This window comes from Lynx rufus, unplaced genomic scaffold (genome assembly GCF_022079265.1).
Source record: "Lynx rufus isolate CCGP_SWC_20201006 ecotype Redwood Valley unplaced genomic scaffold, mLynRuf1.p SCAF_2, whole genome shotgun sequence".
Lineage (NCBI taxonomy): Eukaryota > Metazoa > Chordata > Mammalia > Carnivora > Felidae > Lynx > Lynx rufus.
The window spans coordinates 200,753,186-200,772,121 of record NW_025814834.1 but is presented as its reverse complement, the minus strand read 5'-3'; the positions used below and the strand labels follow the sequence as shown (position 1 = coordinate 200,772,121).

Here is an 18,936-nt window from a genome sequence, read left to right as displayed (position 1 = left end):
TCATGATCTCATGGTTCGTGAGTTTGAGTCCTGCATCAGGCTCTGTGCTCACAGAGCTGACCCTGCTTGGGATTCTGTCTTCTTCTCTCTCTGCCCCTCCCATACTTGCTCTCTATTTTTCTCTCAAAATGAATAAAAATAAACTTAAAAAAAAAGTACTACAAACCCCCCCAAATATTTATTGAAAACCTACTATATGTGCCAGGCCTTAAGCTGGATATCATTGGTAAATGAAAACTATGATATGACATAGGTTTAAGATCATAAAATCTGGAGCCAGACTGGTCACTTATTAACTGAATGATCCTAAGCAAGTTACTTTAGCTTCTCGGGCTACAGTCTTTCTTTCTTTCTTTCTTTCTTTCTTTCTTTCTTTCTTTCTTTCTTTCTTTCTTTTTTTCTTTTCTTTCTTTCTTTCTTTCTTTCTTTCTTTCTTTCTTTCTTTCTTTCTTTCTTTCTTTAATTTTAATAGTTAAGTACAGTGTTATATCAGTTTTAGATGTACAATATAGTGAATTGACAATTCTGTACATTACTCAGTGCTCATTATGATAAGTGTTCTTGATCTCCTTCATCTAATTTTTTTTTCTTGCAGTTAGGTTATTTTCATTTTTATTTTTTTCATATCATAAACTTAATTTCTTTTTTAAAATTTTATTTTAATTCCAGTGTAGTTAACATGTAGTGTTATATTAGTTCCAGGTGTACAATATAGTGATTTAGCAATTCTGTATATTACTTAGTGCTCATCAAGATAAGTGTGCCCTTAATCCTCTTCACCTATTATTTTCCCCTTTCCTCCCTCAACCATCTCTTTGTTCTCTATAGTTAAGAGTCTGGTTTTTAGGTTTGTCTCTCTCTTTTTTTCCTCTTTGTTTATTTTGTTTCTTAAATTCTATGTATGAGTGAAATCATATGGTATTTGTTTTGCTCTGACTGGCTTATTTTGTATAGCATTGTATTCTCTAGATCTATCCATATTGTTGCAAATAGCAGGGTTTCGTTCTTTTTTATGGCTGAATAATATTATCTATTCATCTATTGATGGATACTTGGGCTGCTTTCATAATTTGGCTATTTTAAATAATGCTGCAGTAAACATAGGGGTACATGTATCTTTTCAAATTAGTGTCTTTGTGCTCTTTGGGTAAATACCCAGTAGTGCAATTACTGGATTGTAGTGTAGTTCTATTTTTAACTTTTTGAGGAGTCTCCATACTGTTTTCCACAGTGGCTGCACCAATTTGCTTTTCTACCAACACTGCACGAGGGTTCCTTTTTCTCCACATCCTCGTCAACACTTGCTTCTTGTGTTTTTGATTTTAAAGATTTTATTTGTAAGTAATCTCTACACCAATGTGGGGCTGGAGCTCATGACTCCAAGATTAAGAGTCACATGCTCCACTGACTGAGCCAGCCAGGCGCCTGTGTTTTTAGCCATTCTGATAGGTGTGGGGTGAAATTTCATTGTGGTTTTGATTTGCATTTCCCTGATGATGAGTGATATTGAGCATCTTTTCATGTGTCTGTTGGCCATCTGTATGTATTCTTTGGAGAAATGTCTGTTCATGTCTTCTGCTCATTTTTAAATTAGATTATATGTGTTTTTTTGTATTATGTAAGTTTTAAAATACATCTTGGATACTAACCTTTTATCGGATATATCATTTGCAAATATCTTCTCCCATTCAGTAGGTTATCTTTTAGTTTTGTTGGTTGTTTCCTTTGCTGTGAAGAATGTTTTTATTTTGATGTATTCCTGTAGCAGGATTCTCACACAGAGAGTTGTAACACTGAGGTTTTTCTTTCCAGGAAGCAACTTTATTCGTACCAGCATGGCTCAGTTGGGTTTGTACCCCGAATGCCATGTGGCACTTTTTTATATATTTTTTTACTTCTTTGTCTCCCATATATGGTAACACACAAGCATGCAGTCTAATTAAGTGGTCTCATGTTACAAGGTCGTGAGGGATGTTGTCACTTATAGCCAGGTTGCCTTGAGGTTTTTTTTCTTTCCTTAAGGAGGGGATCCTACCATAGTCCCAGTAGTTTATTTTTGCTTTTGTTTCCTTTGCCTCAGGAGACATCTAGAAAAATGTTGCTATGGTTCTGGCCTTTGTTTCTTATCTGTCAAATAGTCCTCTCCCCACAGGGTTATTATGAGGATAAAGCAGGTTCATATAAGTAAAGCTTTTAGAATAGTAACTGGTCCATTAAAAAAAAATTTTTTTTAATGTTTATTATTTATTTTTGAGAGAGAGAGACAGAGTGTGAGCAGGGGAGGGGCAGAGCGAGAGGGAGACACAGAATCCGAAGCAGGCTCCAGGCTTAGAGCTGTCAGCATAGAGCCTGATGCGGGGCCCGAACCCACATACCATGAGATCATGACCTGAGCTGAAGTCGGACGCCCAACCGACTGAGCCACCCAGGCACCCCGTAACTGGTCCATTTTAATTGTTATGTATGTAGCGTTGTTGTTGTTGTTATAAAACGTAATCCTTATTCTTGATGACTTTCTAGTCTAATGGAAGAGACAAAAAAATGAGTGAATATAAAACATTTATTATAATAAATGTTATAAAGGCAATATACGGGGTACTGACATGAATAGCAGAGTGGGGGATAGGATAGATATGATTGCCAATTGAAGGCCTCTCTGAAGAGGTCGCATTTAAAAGGGTCATGAAGGATGGGAAAGAGCCTTTTAGACCACCTCCAATATCTAATGCAGAAGCCAAATAATTAAATACTTTTTCCTAAATGTCAATCATGGATTCTTCTGAAAGAAAAGAATCAGCGAGATTTAGTTAAGAATAGTTAAGAACCTTTCAGCAGTTTTATTATGTTGGAATTAAGAAAGTATGTGCCAAAATGTTATTTCACTTACCTGTGTAACTTTGGGATGACTTCATGATAACCCTAGGTTTTCAATTTGTCCCTTGCTTCTTAGAGTCTGCTTCACAATTAGCATGATTGGTAAGTGGTAGAAAGAAGTTAACTGGTATTACAGTTGTTAGCCTAGTTTATAATGTTGCTTCATGCTCTAAAATTGGTCCCAGGAATCCCTGTTAGCCATTCATAAGATTTAGAATATGTGATAAATCACATCTCATTTTGCAATTCATAAGGCTACCTTGCGAAAATTGAGGAGCTTAGGGGCAACTGGGTGGCTTAGTTGGTTAAACATCCAAATTCGGCTCAGGTCACGATCTCACGGTGGTTCGTGAGTTGAACCCCACATCAGGCTCTATGCTAACAACTCAGAGCCTGGAGCCCGCTTCAGATTCTGTGTCTCCCTCTTTCTCTGCCCCTCCCCCACTCATTCTCTATCTCTATCTTTCAAAAATAAACAAACGTTAAAAAATTAAAAAAAAAAAAGTTGGGGTGCCTGGGTGGCTCAGTTGGTTAAGAGTCCAACTCTTGGTTTTGGCTCAGGTCATGATCTCACGATGTGTGAGTTCGAGCCCTGCATCGGGCTCTGTGCTGACAGCGCAGAGCCTGCTTGGGATTCTGTCTCTCTCCCTTTCTCTCTGGCCCTCCCCCACTCACTCTCTCTGTCTCTCTCTCAAAAATAAATAAATAAAACTTAAAAAAATTTTTAAAAAAATAAAGTAAAATTGAGGAGCCTATAGGGCATCTGGGTGGCGCAGTCAGTTAAGTATCTGACTCTTGATTTCGGTTCAGGTCATGATCTCATGGTTGGTGAGACTGAGCCCCGTGTTAGGCTCTGCACTGATAGTGCAGACAGTGCAGAGCTTGCTTGGGATTCTCTCTCTGCCCCTCCCCCACTTGGGTGGTGCTCTTGCTGTCTCTCAAAATAAACAAAAGTAAACATTAAAAAAAATAAATAAAATTGAGGAGCATGGGGCAGAGATGGTAAGGTTTTAATAAACTTTAATAATACATAATGGCATAGCCAGGAAGAATGCATATGCTGAGCGCAATAGATTGATGTCCTCTAGTTTATCAGAAACCTTCATGTATTGATTTGAAAGATAGGATTCTACCTGAGAAGTTTTGAAGATAGCATAGTGTGTAGATCTTGTAGGAGATTATAATATCTTTTATAGATAAATAATTATTTAATCTTAATATCACTTAAATTTGTCTTAACATTTTTTTCTTCTTCAGTGCATTTATTGGTAGCATCATTATAGGTAAAACTGTATAGAGCATATTTTGTGAAATGTTTTTATTACTGACTTGATGTCACGGATATGTAGCCTGCCCAGGAAGAACACAGAGAAGACCCAGATTTTGAAACTAAAGAAGGAGGAGGACTTGAAGAGTGCTGTAAAATAGAAGTGAAAGAAGAAAGTCCTGAATCAAAAGCAGAAAGAGAATTAAAAACTTCCCAGAAATCAATCAGAAGACACAGAAACATGCATTGCAAGGTTTCTTTGTTGGATGACACAGTTTACGAATGTGTTGTGGAGGTGAGTGCATTTTAATTTCCGTAGTCAGAACTCTTACAGATTGTTTCCTGTAGGATTGAGTAAGTAGTGTCAGTGACTATTTTTATGGACTGAAATTTTAATAGTAATTTTCTGGAAGTGGAGGTGTGGAAGGATTATGAGCGAGTCTTATTTTCTTCTCCAGTTTTTTTCTGTATCTGTCAAATCTTGTGAATTAAGCACGTGTTACTTTTAGAATCCAAAACAATTTTCTTTAAAAGCAATTGGTTTGTTATTTATAGAGTGACCTAGCATGATTAGATTTTCCAGGTAACCTCAATTTCTGATATTAGGTCTAGTTATCCCCATAACTGTATTTGTCAAAAAATTGCTATGTGTTCATTTCTGCTGTCCCAGATCTAAACCTTAATAAGCTTTGGTTTATTCAATGTATTTCTTGAGCCCCATGAAATAGGATATAAGAAATTTAAATCAAGTAATGCCATTTTTTAAAATACTCTATTATTTTCTGAAAGAATAAGTAATTGAGTTGGGATTTAATGAAAATGTCAATTATGTGGTTACTCTTTTGCTCCTTCAAGACAAATTAAAATCCTTAAAAATCTAGTAACTGTTTTTTTTAACTAGAGCAGTAATTATCAGTTATACGCTTGATATAAAGCAGTTGTTATGAATATTACTAATAATAGCCTTTATTGATAAGACATATAATTCACATATACTTGTATCTTAGGTATGTAATAAATATGTCTGAATTGAATTATCTGTATGCAAATATATCAAAGCTCTAATAGTCTAAAATATTATACTCTATTAATAAACATTCCTTTTCCAGGTTTTAAAAAAGAAATCTAGAAAAATACACTACTGTACTTTGAAAATAGTCACTACACTTGGTAACTAGAGACCTATGGTCTGCTCTTTCTGCTTCTCATCATTAGCTAGTTGAGAGATGGGGAAAGCTATTCCACACTCATTCTTCCCATTCAGACTAAGGTCCAGATATGGGTCCTTTATATCTGAAACATTTGGGGGCAGATGTGTTTCAGAATTCAGAGTATTTTGGACTTTAGAAAGACAGTATTTACTTATGCTGCATATTTCATAACACACCCACTAGGGTGTGTGGCAGTACCAAGATTCATTCTAAGATGGGTAAATAAAGATCATAAATAGCCTCATAACAGTTCAGGACAGAATTTGCCTTCAAATGAACTTTGGACACCCTCCCCCTGGGGAAGAAAAAGGCCTAAAATTTTACTTTTTAGAGCTTTTGGATTTTGGAATTATAAATAAAGGAGTAGGGCCTATACATGAAGAATTCCCTAATCATTTCTGTCATTTGGAATGAAAACATAAGAGGGAAAAAAATGAAGAAAATGATGTAATATAGATGGGTTAAGTCTGAAAATGAATGAATATGTAAATTACTAACAGTCATTAAAAGCAACTCTGCTCATTGAGAGAAGGACATGTATATGTGTGTCAAAAAATATTCTAATTTTTTTGAAGTATTTTTAAAAATACATTTCTCAGCAATTGTTAGCATGTTTGATTTTTTTCAACAATTCCAGTAAATAGACATTATAGGTATAAATATTCTTACCATTTTACATATGAGAAAGCTAATGTTCAGAAATATTAATAGAATTAATCCAGGTTGTTTAGCTTGTAAATGGAGGAGCCAGGACTTTTTGACTGTACATCTTAGCCTCTAAGTTAGGCTAAATAGGAGTATTAGTACCCAAATTTGGCAGTGGTATGATTTCCTACGTAAAGAAACATTAAGAAAATGATTTGTAGCACACCTGAAAAAGCCACTGCAACAGGTAATGTCTGTAGGGTATCTAGAATTTTAGACTTTGTGTGTTTTTCAGCAACCTATTCTCTTGGGACATTTGGTCTGAGAATGGTAGAAAGCCTAATGATTTCCATAGCATAGCCATTATTAATTGTCAACGTCGACAGCAGATTCAGTGAATTTAGGTGGTCGTGATGACAGCAGACCATAGCAAGCTTCAGGAAATACTACACCAAAAATAAAGAATGTGATGTTTGGGTTGGAGGTAGGGAATGGTTGATGAAAGGAAGGTAAAATATTGCTTTGAATTCTAGCACTAGTTCCAGGCCACTAAGTGTGTTGCATATTTAAGCTGACAAATTAAGAAACAAGATTTTTATAACCCACCATTGTTCTACTTACGCTTTATAACCATCTGAAAGTAGTGGTAACCAAGGGTAAAAGAGGAAACGGTAAAGTGACATTTTATTTTATTTGGTGATAAATACAAGAATAAGAGGAAACCTCATAATATATATGTCTTTGCAGAAACATGCTAAGGGACAGGATTTGCTTAAACGAGTGTGTGAGCACCTCAATCTTTTGGAAGAGGACTACTTCGGACTAGCCGTTTGGGATAATGCAACCTCTAAGGTGAGGAGACTGCTTGTCAAAAAATTTGTTTTAATCTTATATTGTTGTTAAAGATGTATTTATGCCTGCCTCTCCAAGACACAGTACACTTATTTGCCTCTTCTTATTTCTCAGATTTTCCCTCTAGAACAAACATCTTAAAGAAAAGATCATTGCTGGGGCACCTGGGTGGCTCAGTCGGTTAAGCGTCCAACTCTTGATTTCAGCTCAGGTCATGATCTTGTGGTTCATGGGTTTGAGCCCCACATTGGGCTCTGTGCTGACAGCGTGGAACCTGCTTGGGATTCTCTCTCTCCCCCCTCTCTCTCTGCCCCTACCCTGCTTGCTCTCTCTCAAAAAGAAATGAACAGGGGCGCCTGGGTGGCGCAGTCGGTTGAACGTCCGACTTCAGCCAGGTCACGATCTCGCGGTCCGTGAGTTCAAGCCCCGCGTCGGGTTCTGGGCTGATGGCTCAGAGCCTGGAGCCTGTTTCCGGTTCTGTGTCTCCCTCTCTCTCTGCCCCTCCCCCATTCATGCTCTGTCTCTCTCTGTCCCAAAAATAAATAAACGTTGAAAAAAAAATTAAAAAAAAAAAAAGAACTGAACAAACTTAAAAAAAAAATTAAAAAAAAAAGATCATTGCTGGTGTGTTCTTTCATCATTGAGAGAAAGGATCTACTATTCTATATTTTTAATTTTTATTAATGTTTATTTATTTTTGAGAGAGAGACAGAGCACGAACAGGGGAGGGGCAGAGAGAGGGAGACAGATTCTGAAGCAGGCTCCAGGCTCTGAGCTGTCGGCGCAGAGCCCGACTTGGGGCTCCAAATGACAAACCACAAGATCGTGACATAAGCCAAAGTCAGATGCTTAACCAACTGAACCACCCAGGTGCCCCTGTACTATATTTTTAAAAAACAGGGGAGGTACAGGGCTATGATGTCCTGATTAGTAAGTAGATACCAATAACTTCATATATTATGCAGTTAGTATGTATTTAATAGGTTCGTAATAAATACTTACTGAATGGATGATCTACCAATATTATAATTATAGGATAATTATGACATATATTTATAATTTGAGAGTAATTTTATAAAAGAGAATAAAGTCCCAATATTATCAAAATAGTCCTACAACGAATCTGACATTTTCTTCCAGACCAAATGAAACCAGTAGTTAACTTTTGGAAGAAGTAAAAGAAAGTGTGAGAACACAGAGAGGGGAGGAAAGGTTAAAAGACAGGTATTTACTTCAGAAAACTTGAATTATTTCCTAGCCCAATTTACTGAAAATTACAAATATTTAGCTTAAATTTAGTGATGAAAACTTTAGTACAGTTTAATAAGTCTTTGCAGGTGCTTTACAAGATGATGTGGATATGGCTGTGAATAAGATAGACATGGTCTCTTCCCTCTGGTGCTTGTGGTTTAGTGGATGAGTGTTACACAAAAGGAAAAACAAGATGTCATGAAAGGGTATGGCCAGGGAAGTCTTCTCTGGGGAAGTGATGCCTGAGCTGAGAACTAAAGGATGAAGCGGGCAAGTGAAGTGGGGAGAGAATGGCTTGTATAAAGGCCTAGAATTGAGAGAGTGGCATTTGAGAAAGTAGGAGCCTGGCTAAACATAGGGAGTGAGGAATAGAGTAATAGGTGAATCTGGTGAGCTACACAGCAGCCAGGCCATGGTGAGAGAGTTTTGTATACAATATGTTAAAAAAAATTTTTTTTTAATGTTTTATTTATTTTTAAGACAGAGACAGAGCATGAGTGGGGATGGGGCAGAGAGAGAGGGAGACACAGAATCTGAAGCAGGCTCCAGGCTCTGAGCTATGAGCACAGAGCCCAATGCGGGGCTTGAACTCACGAACTGTGAGATCATGACCTGAGCCGAAGTTGGATGCTTAACCAACTGTGCCACCCAGGTGCCCCTGTATACAATATATTTAAAGCCATTTCAAGGGCGCCTGAGTGATTCAGTTGGTTGAGCATCCAACTCTTGGTTTCAGCTCGGGTCATGATCCCAGTTTCATGGGATTGAGCCCTGCCTCAGGCTCTGTGCTGAGTGTGGAACCTGCTTAGGATTCTCTCTTTCTCCCTCTGCCCTGCTCGTTCATTCTTTCTCTAAAACTATAAAAACAAACAACAAAACAAAACCAAGAAAAAAACATTTTAGTTGATTCTTTCTCCAAGATAATTTATATTTATTAAGAAAAGTTGAGGTGTGGCTGGGTGGCTTGGTTGGTTACGCGTCCAACTTTAGCTCAGGTCATGATCTTGTGGTTCACAGGTTCAAGCCCTGTGTCAGGCTCTGTGCTGACAGCTCAGAGCCTGGAGCCTGCTTCAGATTCTGTGCCTCCCTCTCTCTTCTTCTCCCCCACTCACGTTCTGTCTCTCTCTCTCTCTCTCTCTCTCTCTCTCTCTCAAAAATAAATAAACATTAAATTCTATAAGAAAAAAAGAAAAGTTGAGGGGCAGCAGCCTTTAACAGCTGCAGACTCTATAGTTCGATTATTTTGAGCTAGATAATGCAGACTAGAAGACATGGAATTGCCCTTTGCCTAAATAAAATCTATTTGTTGAATGTACTAGTAGTTAATTAGTAGTTTGCAACAGTTTGTCTTTCTATGTGAGTGACTGTTTATTCAAACAGAAGAACTATGTCTGCCAGCACTAGGTTAATATTATTCTTTAAGGACTTAATCTTTGCCCTTAAAGGCTCAAACCAACTTGTACTGAAACCTCTAAGTTCGATTGATATGGGAAGATTGAAGGTAATTAAAAAAACAATACCCCAAAACTACAGTGAAAAACATTCAGCAGCTGTGGGCTAGAAAATTCTTCCATGAATCAAGGAAAATACTCAGAAAAGTATTTTATGTTATACAAGCTCAGTGAGGTAAAGTTCAATATTTTTACATTGTGGGTACAAAAAGAAAAAAACCCAAGATTCATCTGAGAATAATTGAGAATGCTTGAATTTGGCATGTAAATAAAGTCACTGAGTACTTACTTGTTTAATATAACTGAAAATATTTTTTCTATGAACCATGCATAATTAAATTTTGAGAAGCTAGCTTATCTAAAGACATTCAGCAGAGGAAATTCTTTTCCACTTGTAGTTGAGTTTTTAGGGCCCACATTGGTACAAAAACTTTCAGTTGCAGTGAAAACTTTTCACCATTGTTGGTCCCATCCATATTTGTCCTGTCAGCAAGTTTTATTTTCCTTATACTTTTCAAAATCTTAATAAGCAAATATTAAATTGCTTTATTTATATTATTTATATTTGTGTGTGTGTGTGTGTGTGTGTGTGTTTGTGTGTGTGTAAAGTGATTTTAAAAATGGCTAATATAGGGGTACCTGGGTGGCTCTGTCAGTTGAGCATCTGACTCTTGATTTCGGCTCAGGCCATGATCTCATGATTCATAGGATCAAGCCCCGTGTCAGGCTCTGCACTAGTAATGCAGAGCCTGCTTGGGATTCTCTCTCTCCTCTCTCTGCCCCTCCCATGCTCTCGTTCTCTCATAAATAAACATTTTTTTAAAAAGTGGCTAATATAAAAGCTGAATAGCAAAGTATAAACCTGGCTGTGTAAAAAAAGGGCATTGTTATCCCTTTTGGATAAAATATTTCTAGAAGAGAAAGGCTTTTGTCTCAGAATCATAATCTAGTTTCAACTTCCCTGATAGTTTATAAGAGCCGCTTAGGGGGAAGTCAGTGGGTAAGTGAATCCTGGGAAACATAGGGCTTATCATATTCAGAGCATTTGACAGGTCTATAGCAGGGTCCAGGTTCTTACAGGATATCCAACAGGAACGTGGTCAGAGGCAATGAACTTTTCTATATTTTCTGCTTCTAAATTCATTGTGGTCAAACTTGAGCTCTCAGAAATGGGTCAAAGCACAGGGTTTTTTTGGGTTAAAATGCGAGTCTTTAGGCTGATCCAGGAAGTAGGGCATAGAAGGGAAAGCAGGAACTTGCCAAGCAAATCTTGTACAAAAATTAATTTTGGGAAGACTTACCTTAGCACTGTCAGGTGAAAGGGCCAGTACAGTAGCAAAATCCACCTTGGTAATGACCATCCTTCTTCAATATACTATCTCTTGAGTCACACTTCTTTAGTGTGGATGAGTTGCTCTGTCTGTCTTAATACATAGTTGTCCCTGGTATTTACCATCACCATCATCCTGGGGATGTTTTTTGAAATTTTTTTTTCCACGTTTATTTATTTTTGGGACAGAGAGAGACAGAGCATGAACGGGGGAGGGGCAGAGAGAGAGGGAGACACAGAATCGGAAACAGGCTCCAGGCTCCGAGCCATCAGCCCAGAGCCTGGCGCGGGGCTGGAACTCACGGACCGCGAGATCGTGACCTGGCTGAAGTCGGACGCTTAACCGACTGCGCCACCCAGGCGCCCCTGAAATTTATTTTTATTTTGAGAGAGAGAGAGAGAGAGAGAGTGTGAGTGGGGGAGAGGAGAGAGAGCAAAAATCCCAGGCAGGCTCCACACTCAGCATGGAGCCCAACATGGGACTCCATCCCACGACCCTGGGATCATGACCTGAGCTGAAATCAAGGGTCGGATGCTCAACTGACTAAGCCACACAGGTGCCCCCATCCTGGGGATTTGATTTGCCTTTCTCCTGTGATGTTTCTCCTATTTCCTTTGTCTCAGCTTTTTCTTGTGTTTTGATAGAGTGCTTCTTCTGAGAAAGAAGGAGCACATGAGACATAATCTTGTTGAGACATTATATGTCTGAAAAAGGTCTACTTTACCTTCACATTTCGTTGTTAGTTTGCTTGGGTATATAATTTTATACTTGAACCATCATAATTTTGAAGGCATTGCTCCATTGTCTTCTAGCTTCCAGTGTTGCTATTAAGAAGGCCAAAGCCATTCTGATTCTTGATCTTCTGTATGACTTTCCCTTTGTAGAATTAAGCTAGTGGAATCTTATTTTCTTGTCTTTCCTTTCCTTTCCTTTCCTTTCCTTTCCTTTCCTTTCCTTTCCTCCTCTCTCCCTCCTTCCCTTCCCCTTCCCCTTCCTTCCCCTTCCCCTTTCCCTTCCCCTTCCACCTCCCCTCCCCTCTCCTCTCCTTTCCTTTCCTTCCCTTTCCTTCCCTTTCTTCCCTTTCTTCCTCTCTCCATCTTCCCTCCTTCCCTCCCCCTCTCTCTCTATCTACCTTGTGGTATGCATTCCATAAATGTTTAAGAGTGAGATGTATTATTAAATTTTAGAGAACAGATTTGTCACTTAATACTTGTGAGATAGGTAAGTTACTTCTTTTTTTCTCATTGGTAAAATGGGAATGATAATGAAATAATTTACATAAAAACATGTGGAATGGTACATGGCATGTAGAAAGCAGTCAATAAAAAGGTATTATCATTATTATTTTGATAGTATTATTTTAAAATAAAATTACCAACTAAACAATGTTTTTGCTTTAAAAAATTAGATTTGTATGTCATAATCTAGAGGTGTATTCTGGAGCATTGTTCAAGCTCAGTAATCTACCTGATCTTTCTTGGGTTAAATAATCTACCTGGAGAACAGCATACTCTACTTAATTGCTATATCTAGCCATATTATTTGATTTCATTTTATTTTTGCATTTAAAATTTTTTTACAGATACAGTCAAACGGCCAAAATGGAGGTACCGATTTAATTTACAACAATAGGGAGAGACCCTGTTTCCCCACACTCTCACCAACCCACGATGCTAGGAGATTTTTTACTTTTGCAATCTGAATAGAAGGGAAAAACCAAATCCAGGGCTTTCGAACCACAGCTCCAAGTCCATGGTTTTGGCTCACACCTTCCCCTGCCCAAAACAGGTGAGGAAAGGGTTCCTCCGCCTTGTAAGTTTGAGCCCAGTGTGGAGCCAGTCTCCTTGCCAGCTATCTGGAAGAGAAAAGTCCATACAGACCAGCTTAGAAATACCACCTCTTTATTGACCCAGGTTGATGGCAGAGGGTACCGTGAGCCAAGGGGAAAGAGCTCACTCTCACTCCACCTGGCTCTCAGTCTGGTGTTGGCTGCTTTGGAGACAGAGCAGGAAGCGTCTTTGGCCAAAGGCCTGCTCACAGCTGGAGTAGTGATGCCTGGGCCATGGGCTTGCTGCCTAGTGCCGTGGGGGGACGAGGTGGGGGGGTATGTGACACAAGCTTTGAGTGGCCAGTTTGGAGGGGAATGAAAAAGTCCATAGGGCACTGCCAACGAGGATAGGGTTGGCCATCGGTGGCATGGTGTGTGTGGCGGTGAGGTGCAAGTTTGGAGGGGTAGCAGAAGGACCTGGGGCCGTGAGGGCACTGGTGGGGGCTGACATATGTGCCCAGAAGTGGGCTGCCAGCTTGGAGCTATGGCCAAAGGCCTTTGGGCAGTGTAGGCACGGGTATGGGCAGGTACTCGCTGTGCGTGAGGTGGTGGGCTGCCAGGTTGAAGGTAAGAGAGGGCCTTGGGGCAATTGGGGCATGGATGGGGGTGGGCTGTGCTGTGTGCCAGCCGGTATGGGGCCAGCTTGGACTGGTAAGAGAAAGCCTTGTCGTAGTCGCAGCAGCAGTGTGGGTGCTGGGGTGGGGCTGCCAGAGGGGCCTGGAAGGTGCCCCTGTGGAAGTGGCAGGCCCTGGAACCAACTGGCTGGACTTCTGTGGTGAGCCCTGGTGGGGAGCTCCTCCCTTGGTTCCTGGTTCCTTGCCAGTGGGAAGGGAATCAGGGTCCCCGGGCTGACTCCTCATCTTTGCGTCTCATTCCAGCATCTTGTTGGCCCAGGAACCCAGAGGGTGGTAGGCGACACTGGTGATTATCAGGCTGATGGGGACAGAGCTATAGGGCCTGGATCTTGGTTTAGTTTTTGTCCACTGATGCTACGTAACTGCTTCCTTCTTGTTGTGGAATTTCATCCCCGGCGTGGAGGGGACAGGGGAGACCTGCAGAAGGCCCCCTCTGGTAGTGGCTGCTGCAGGTGCTGAGCTGCCCTCGGACACGGTGGAGCTGCACTGCCTGGCACGCTATTCAGTTTCATTTTAGTTACCATTACCTATGTGTATCTACTGTCAGTAAGCCAGATTTCCAGATACTCTCTTTAGAAATATATAGAGATTCATGAAATGATTACATCTGTAAAACCATTAATGTTTGTTAGTCATTTATCCACAGTTTCTGTCATTCTGAAAACACAAAGGATACCAGAGCTGTGTAAGCTCCTGGGGTTCAGTCCCCTCCTTTTAGAGATGAGAAAACTGAAGCTTATGAAGGCAGAATGGTTTCCTCCCAGCTGTACAGCCTGTTTACTCCTGAAATTCCTTGCCTCCTGCTCCGTCCTAAATGATTTTCTTCTTCAAGAACTTTTTATTCCTCTGTCTTTGATTTTTACATTTTGTCTTTGTTTCTCTGCTTGTTTCCCATCTACAGAATTAGTTCCTGTTAAATTATAAAAATTCAACCGAGTAAATTTTAAAGATCTAATAATTGGCTTTAATAATCACTTCATGAATAGAGCAGTATCCCACCTAGGAGTGGAGGGGAGCCCTAAAGGGCTACATGAAAGGAAAGGTTTTTTAAGGTAGAGAGGGAATGGAAAAAAGGAAATTATTAGCAAAGAATCTACTGTTTTAGGCAAAGTCATCCTCCTAAGGGAAACAGAAAGGGTCTGTTCGTAAATTTCCTAGTGCTGACCAGGAAATTCCCATATTGACTAGTTAACATTTCTGCAGTATTAAGTCTTGGTTTACTGACTTGGGGCCTTAACCTAAGTGACTCCATTTTGGGCCCATGGTTTTCTTTTTAACGGTTCTCGAATTGTGGGAAGAAATGTGAACCGTAATACAAACGGAGATGAATATCCTCTTTCCATTCCCAGTCTGTTGTCTTCTTTTTTGTGTGTAAAGATTTGTCTGTTGTATATTAACTTCTCTCCTAAAGAGCTTCTGGATCTTTGTGTTTTGTTTGTAGACAGTTGGATACCTTTAGCAGGGAGGAAAGTTAATTGAATTGACTTTTCCTCATGTGGAATAGCTTGCTTGCTCTCTTTCTCTACTAACTGCAAAATAACAGACCTATTGCCAGATTGAGTCTGGCTAGAGAAGAGGAAAAGCAGTCAGAAGCAAACTTCTATAGCCCTATGAGAGATTTATTACCACTATGAATCAAAATTACAGGAGTTAAGCAGTTGTTTCCTACATTTTATTCCTGCTTAGTTGTTTATGAATGAATCAAGGATTTTTTTTTTCCCTTGGAGAAATATCATCCACATTAATTCCTACCCCCTACTCCAAATTCCTTCTCTAAGCAAAAATTGTGAGCTCTTTTGGTAAATAATGAGAATTTTATTTATTTATTTTTAATTAAAAAACATTTTTTTAATGTTTATTTATTTTTGACAGAGAGAGAGAGAGAGAGAGAGAGAGAGAGAGAGAGCATGAGTGGGGGAGGGGCAGAGAGAGAGGGAGACACGAAATCCGAAGCAGGCTCCAGGCTCTGAGCTGTCAGCACAGAGCCCGACGCGGGGCTCGAACTCACAGATTGCGAGGTCATGACCTGAGCCGAAGTCGGATGCTCAACCGACTGAGCCACCCAGGGGCCCCAATAATGAGAATTTTAAATGAGGAGTTCATTCATTTCAATAGTATATGGTCTTTCTCCTTTCTTCCATTTTCTGTGTGGATGAATTTTCTTACTTTAGGAGTCAGATTTTCAACTCTGAATAATCAGTTACAGCCAAGAGGGTCTTTCTTTCACCTTGCAAAGGCAAATAGTAAACACCATTGGAGTGAATATTAAATCAATAGTGTGAGGCATTTCATTTATAGTCATTTGAAAGGATGGATTGTTTTCCATTGATTATTGGCTATCTTTGAAGGCAAGTACCAGTAATGATTATCTTTATTGTCTAGTAAATAAGAAAGACTAAAATGAATTTTGTAAACATACTTGTAGAGTAGGGAGGCTGTATTCAGGATCTTGGCTTTTGCTAGGAAGATTTGATTTGACATCTCTAGTGGATTTAAATGTGGCTTTTTTAACATGTGAAGAGTCAGATTTAGAATTACTATGTTAGAGAGTTTCTATAAACTTATTGGAGCAGTGATTTGAAGTAAACATACTAACAGTAGCATAAACAATCGTTATTCCTCAGATTAAGGAAGACAGATTGTGGAGTGTATAGATAAATCTTTTACCTCAAGAGACAAGGATTTGTATAGATCACTTACATGTATGTGTGGGGTTTTAGGACCTCCAGATAAGGGTAGATCATGACCAACTCAGGGCATGTTCTTTCTTAAAACTTTATGACCTAAGGTTATAATTGCTGCAAAAGATATGAAAAGTTCCTATTCATTTTACTTCATTAAATCCCATTGCCTTAGTTGAAACCTTATTACCTCTATCCTGGCTTATTTTGGGAGCATTTTTCATTCGTTTATTCATCAAACATTTATCAAGTAGACAACATTTGTGTTGTGCCAGGCAGAGCTATAAAACACATAGGTAGTCTCATTGCTCAGGGAGCTCCCAGACTGACGGGGGTGGGGAGGGGGCAGTAGTAAGATGGGCACCCACATAGAAAGGGTTTCCTGCAGGAAGTAACATAAGATCTGACTTATAAGAGATGGTCAGGAATCTTCTAGATGAAGAAATTGGGATAGAGAATTCAAAGTGAAAGGGACAACACGTGAGGTGTTTTGAAGTAGGAGAGCACAAGCGAGACCTGTAATTCTTCAATTGAATGAATGAAGATCTATATCAGGCTACTGCTGTTGTTCATCTCTGCTGTTTTGAAACTTTTTTTTTAAGCACAAGAAGGAATGTGATTCTTTTTGAATCACAAACTTAAATTCTGTTTGAAATGTTAATTTATTTAACTCACACGATATGATTGGCAAAATGGACCCTTAAAAGGGAATTCTTTAAAAAAATTTTTTTTAGTGCTCGCTTCGGCAGCACATATACTAAAATTGGAACGATACAGAGAAGATTAGCATGGCCCCTGCGCAAGGATGACACGCAAATTCGTGAAGCGTTCCATATTTTTAAACCCATGGGGGAGGGGAAGGGAAAAAAAAAAGGAGGTTACAGTGGGAGAGAGCCAAAGCATAAGAGACTCTTAAAAACTGAGAACAAACTGAGGGTTGATGGGGGGGGTGGGAGGGAGGGGAGGGTGGGTGATGGGTATTGAGGAGGGCACCTTTTGGGATGAGCACTGGGTGTTGTATGGAAACCAATTTGACAATAAACTCATATATTGAAAAAAAATTTTTTTTAATATTTTATTTATTTTTAAGACAGAGAGAGACAGAGCATGAGTGGGGATGGGGCAGAGAGAGAGGGAGACACAGAATCCGAAGTAGGCTCCAGGCTCTGAGCTGTCAGCACAGAGCCCGATGCGGGGCTCGAACCCACAGACTGTGAGATCATGAGCTGAGCCGAAGTCGGACGCTTAACCGACTGAGCCACCCAGGTGCCCCAAAAGGGAATTCTTAAAAAAAAAAAAATTAAAGGGAACCCTTGTAACTGAAAGTATTCAAATAGAAACCAGAAGATCATCAGAAGTGCTGTTTGAGAGGGCATCTTAAGATCCCTAATAAGATACAGTTCTTTTGTCCTCTCAACATTTTGTTGTTTTATCAGTTAATTTCTGTCTCTTTTCGCTAGTTATAATCCTTTTGCCTGTCCTACACAACCATGCTCTTGAGAAATTAGTTTACATATAACTATCTCTAGTTCCTCACTGCCTATTAGTCTAACATAATACAGGGAGGTGCATAAATCACGCATGCATATTTCAAAGAATTTTTACAAAGGGAACACATTTGGATAAACACCCCTAGATTACCAGACTCCAGAATCCCTTTTCGTCCCCCTCTAAGTCACTACCTCCATCCCCTAACAATCATTACCCCTACCTTACCCCCCATTAAAAGTAACAGGTGTCTTCCTAACATCTATCACCATGAGTTAGTTTTGCCTGTTTTTAAACTGTGTTGCATAAATGAAATCATACATGTGTTCTCTTAGGTCTGATTTATTTTGTTCAGTATTGTGTTTTTGAGATTCATCCATGTTGTGAGTAGCAGTAGCTCATTCATTCTCATTTCTGTATAAAAGTTCATCGTTTGTACCACACTTTGTATTCTACTGTTGATGGATGTTTGGCTTGTATATAGTTTGAGCTTTCAAGAATACTGCTGCTAGGAGCATTCTTGTACATGTGTGTTAGTGCACATCTTGTCACATACATTTCTGTTGGGTGTATTCCTAAAGTGGAATTGCTGGGTTATAAAGAACGCATATGTTCAGCTTTAGTGGATAGTATCAGACAGCTTTCCAAAGTGGTGTTACCAGTTGACACTCTACGAGCACTGAATGAGTTCCAGCTGTGCCACATCCTCACCTGCACTTAGTATGAGGTACTGCATTTGGATTGCTACTCTTATCACTCAGCTGAAACTACTCTTGCCAAGATAAATCTGAGTTTTTCATCCTTATGTTTCCTGTCCATTTTGTAGCATGGATGATCTTGTCCGCCCATCCTTGAAGCTTTCTATTCCTTTAGATTCTATGATACCAGTCTCTCCTGTTTTCCTCCTGCCACTTTGCTCACCCCTTCTCAGTTTATTTCTCAGCTCTTTGCCCTTTCTCCATCCCTTAAATGCAAGTGTTCCCCAAAGGTCTGTCCTTAGTGTCTTTCTTTTCACTCCTCTGTGATTTTTGTCTTCTTTCATGGTTTTATCTATCACTTATATGGGAAAAGTGCCCAGATTTATATTTCTGGCCCAAATCTCTCTACTGAATGTCAGGACCTGTTTATCCAGCTGTCTATTGAAATATTTCATGTGGATTTCCAAAGATGCCTCAAAAATATATCTACAAAATATACCACAATTTATTTATTCCACTATTGATGGACATTTGAGTTGTTTCCAGTTTTTTTTTTGCTATTTTTTTCTTCTTCTTCAAGAAAATCGATTTCTTTTTTATATCCTACATTTCCTATTTCAGTGAATAGTACTACTCCTCCCAGTTCCCTAAGGTGGCAACTTGGGAATTATCCTTTAACTTTATAACTTACCAACTCAAATCATTCCCCCTGTACCCCACCTTC

At 39.3% G+C, this 18,936-nt stretch overlaps 1 protein-coding gene, 1 non-coding gene and 1 pseudogene across 10 annotated transcripts in view; 2 read left to right on the top strand and 1 right to left on the bottom strand.

Moving 5' to 3' along the window:
* Positions 1-18,936, top strand: part of EPB41 (erythrocyte membrane protein band 4.1) — a 199,173-nt gene that overhangs the window by 87,486 nt on the left and 92,751 nt on the right. For all 9 annotated transcript variants that reach the window (XM_047085149.1, XM_047085148.1, XM_047085141.1 and 6 more), the window contains 2 exons: positions 4,224-4,436; positions 6,745-6,849. In XM_047085149.1, the coding sequence (XP_046941105.1) occupies positions 4,383-4,436; positions 6,745-6,849 (159 nt within the window). In that variant the 5' untranslated portion in view covers positions 4,224-4,382. The remainder of the gene's footprint in view (positions 1-4,223; positions 4,437-6,744; positions 6,850-18,936) is intronic.
* On the bottom strand, positions 12,841-13,591 carry LOC124515809 (zinc finger protein 575-like; annotated as a pseudogene).
* LOC124516685 (U6 spliceosomal RNA) lies at positions 16,760-16,866 on the top strand. Its single transcript, XR_006963095.1, has one exon. It is a non-coding gene; the product is annotated as a U6 spliceosomal RNA (small nuclear RNA).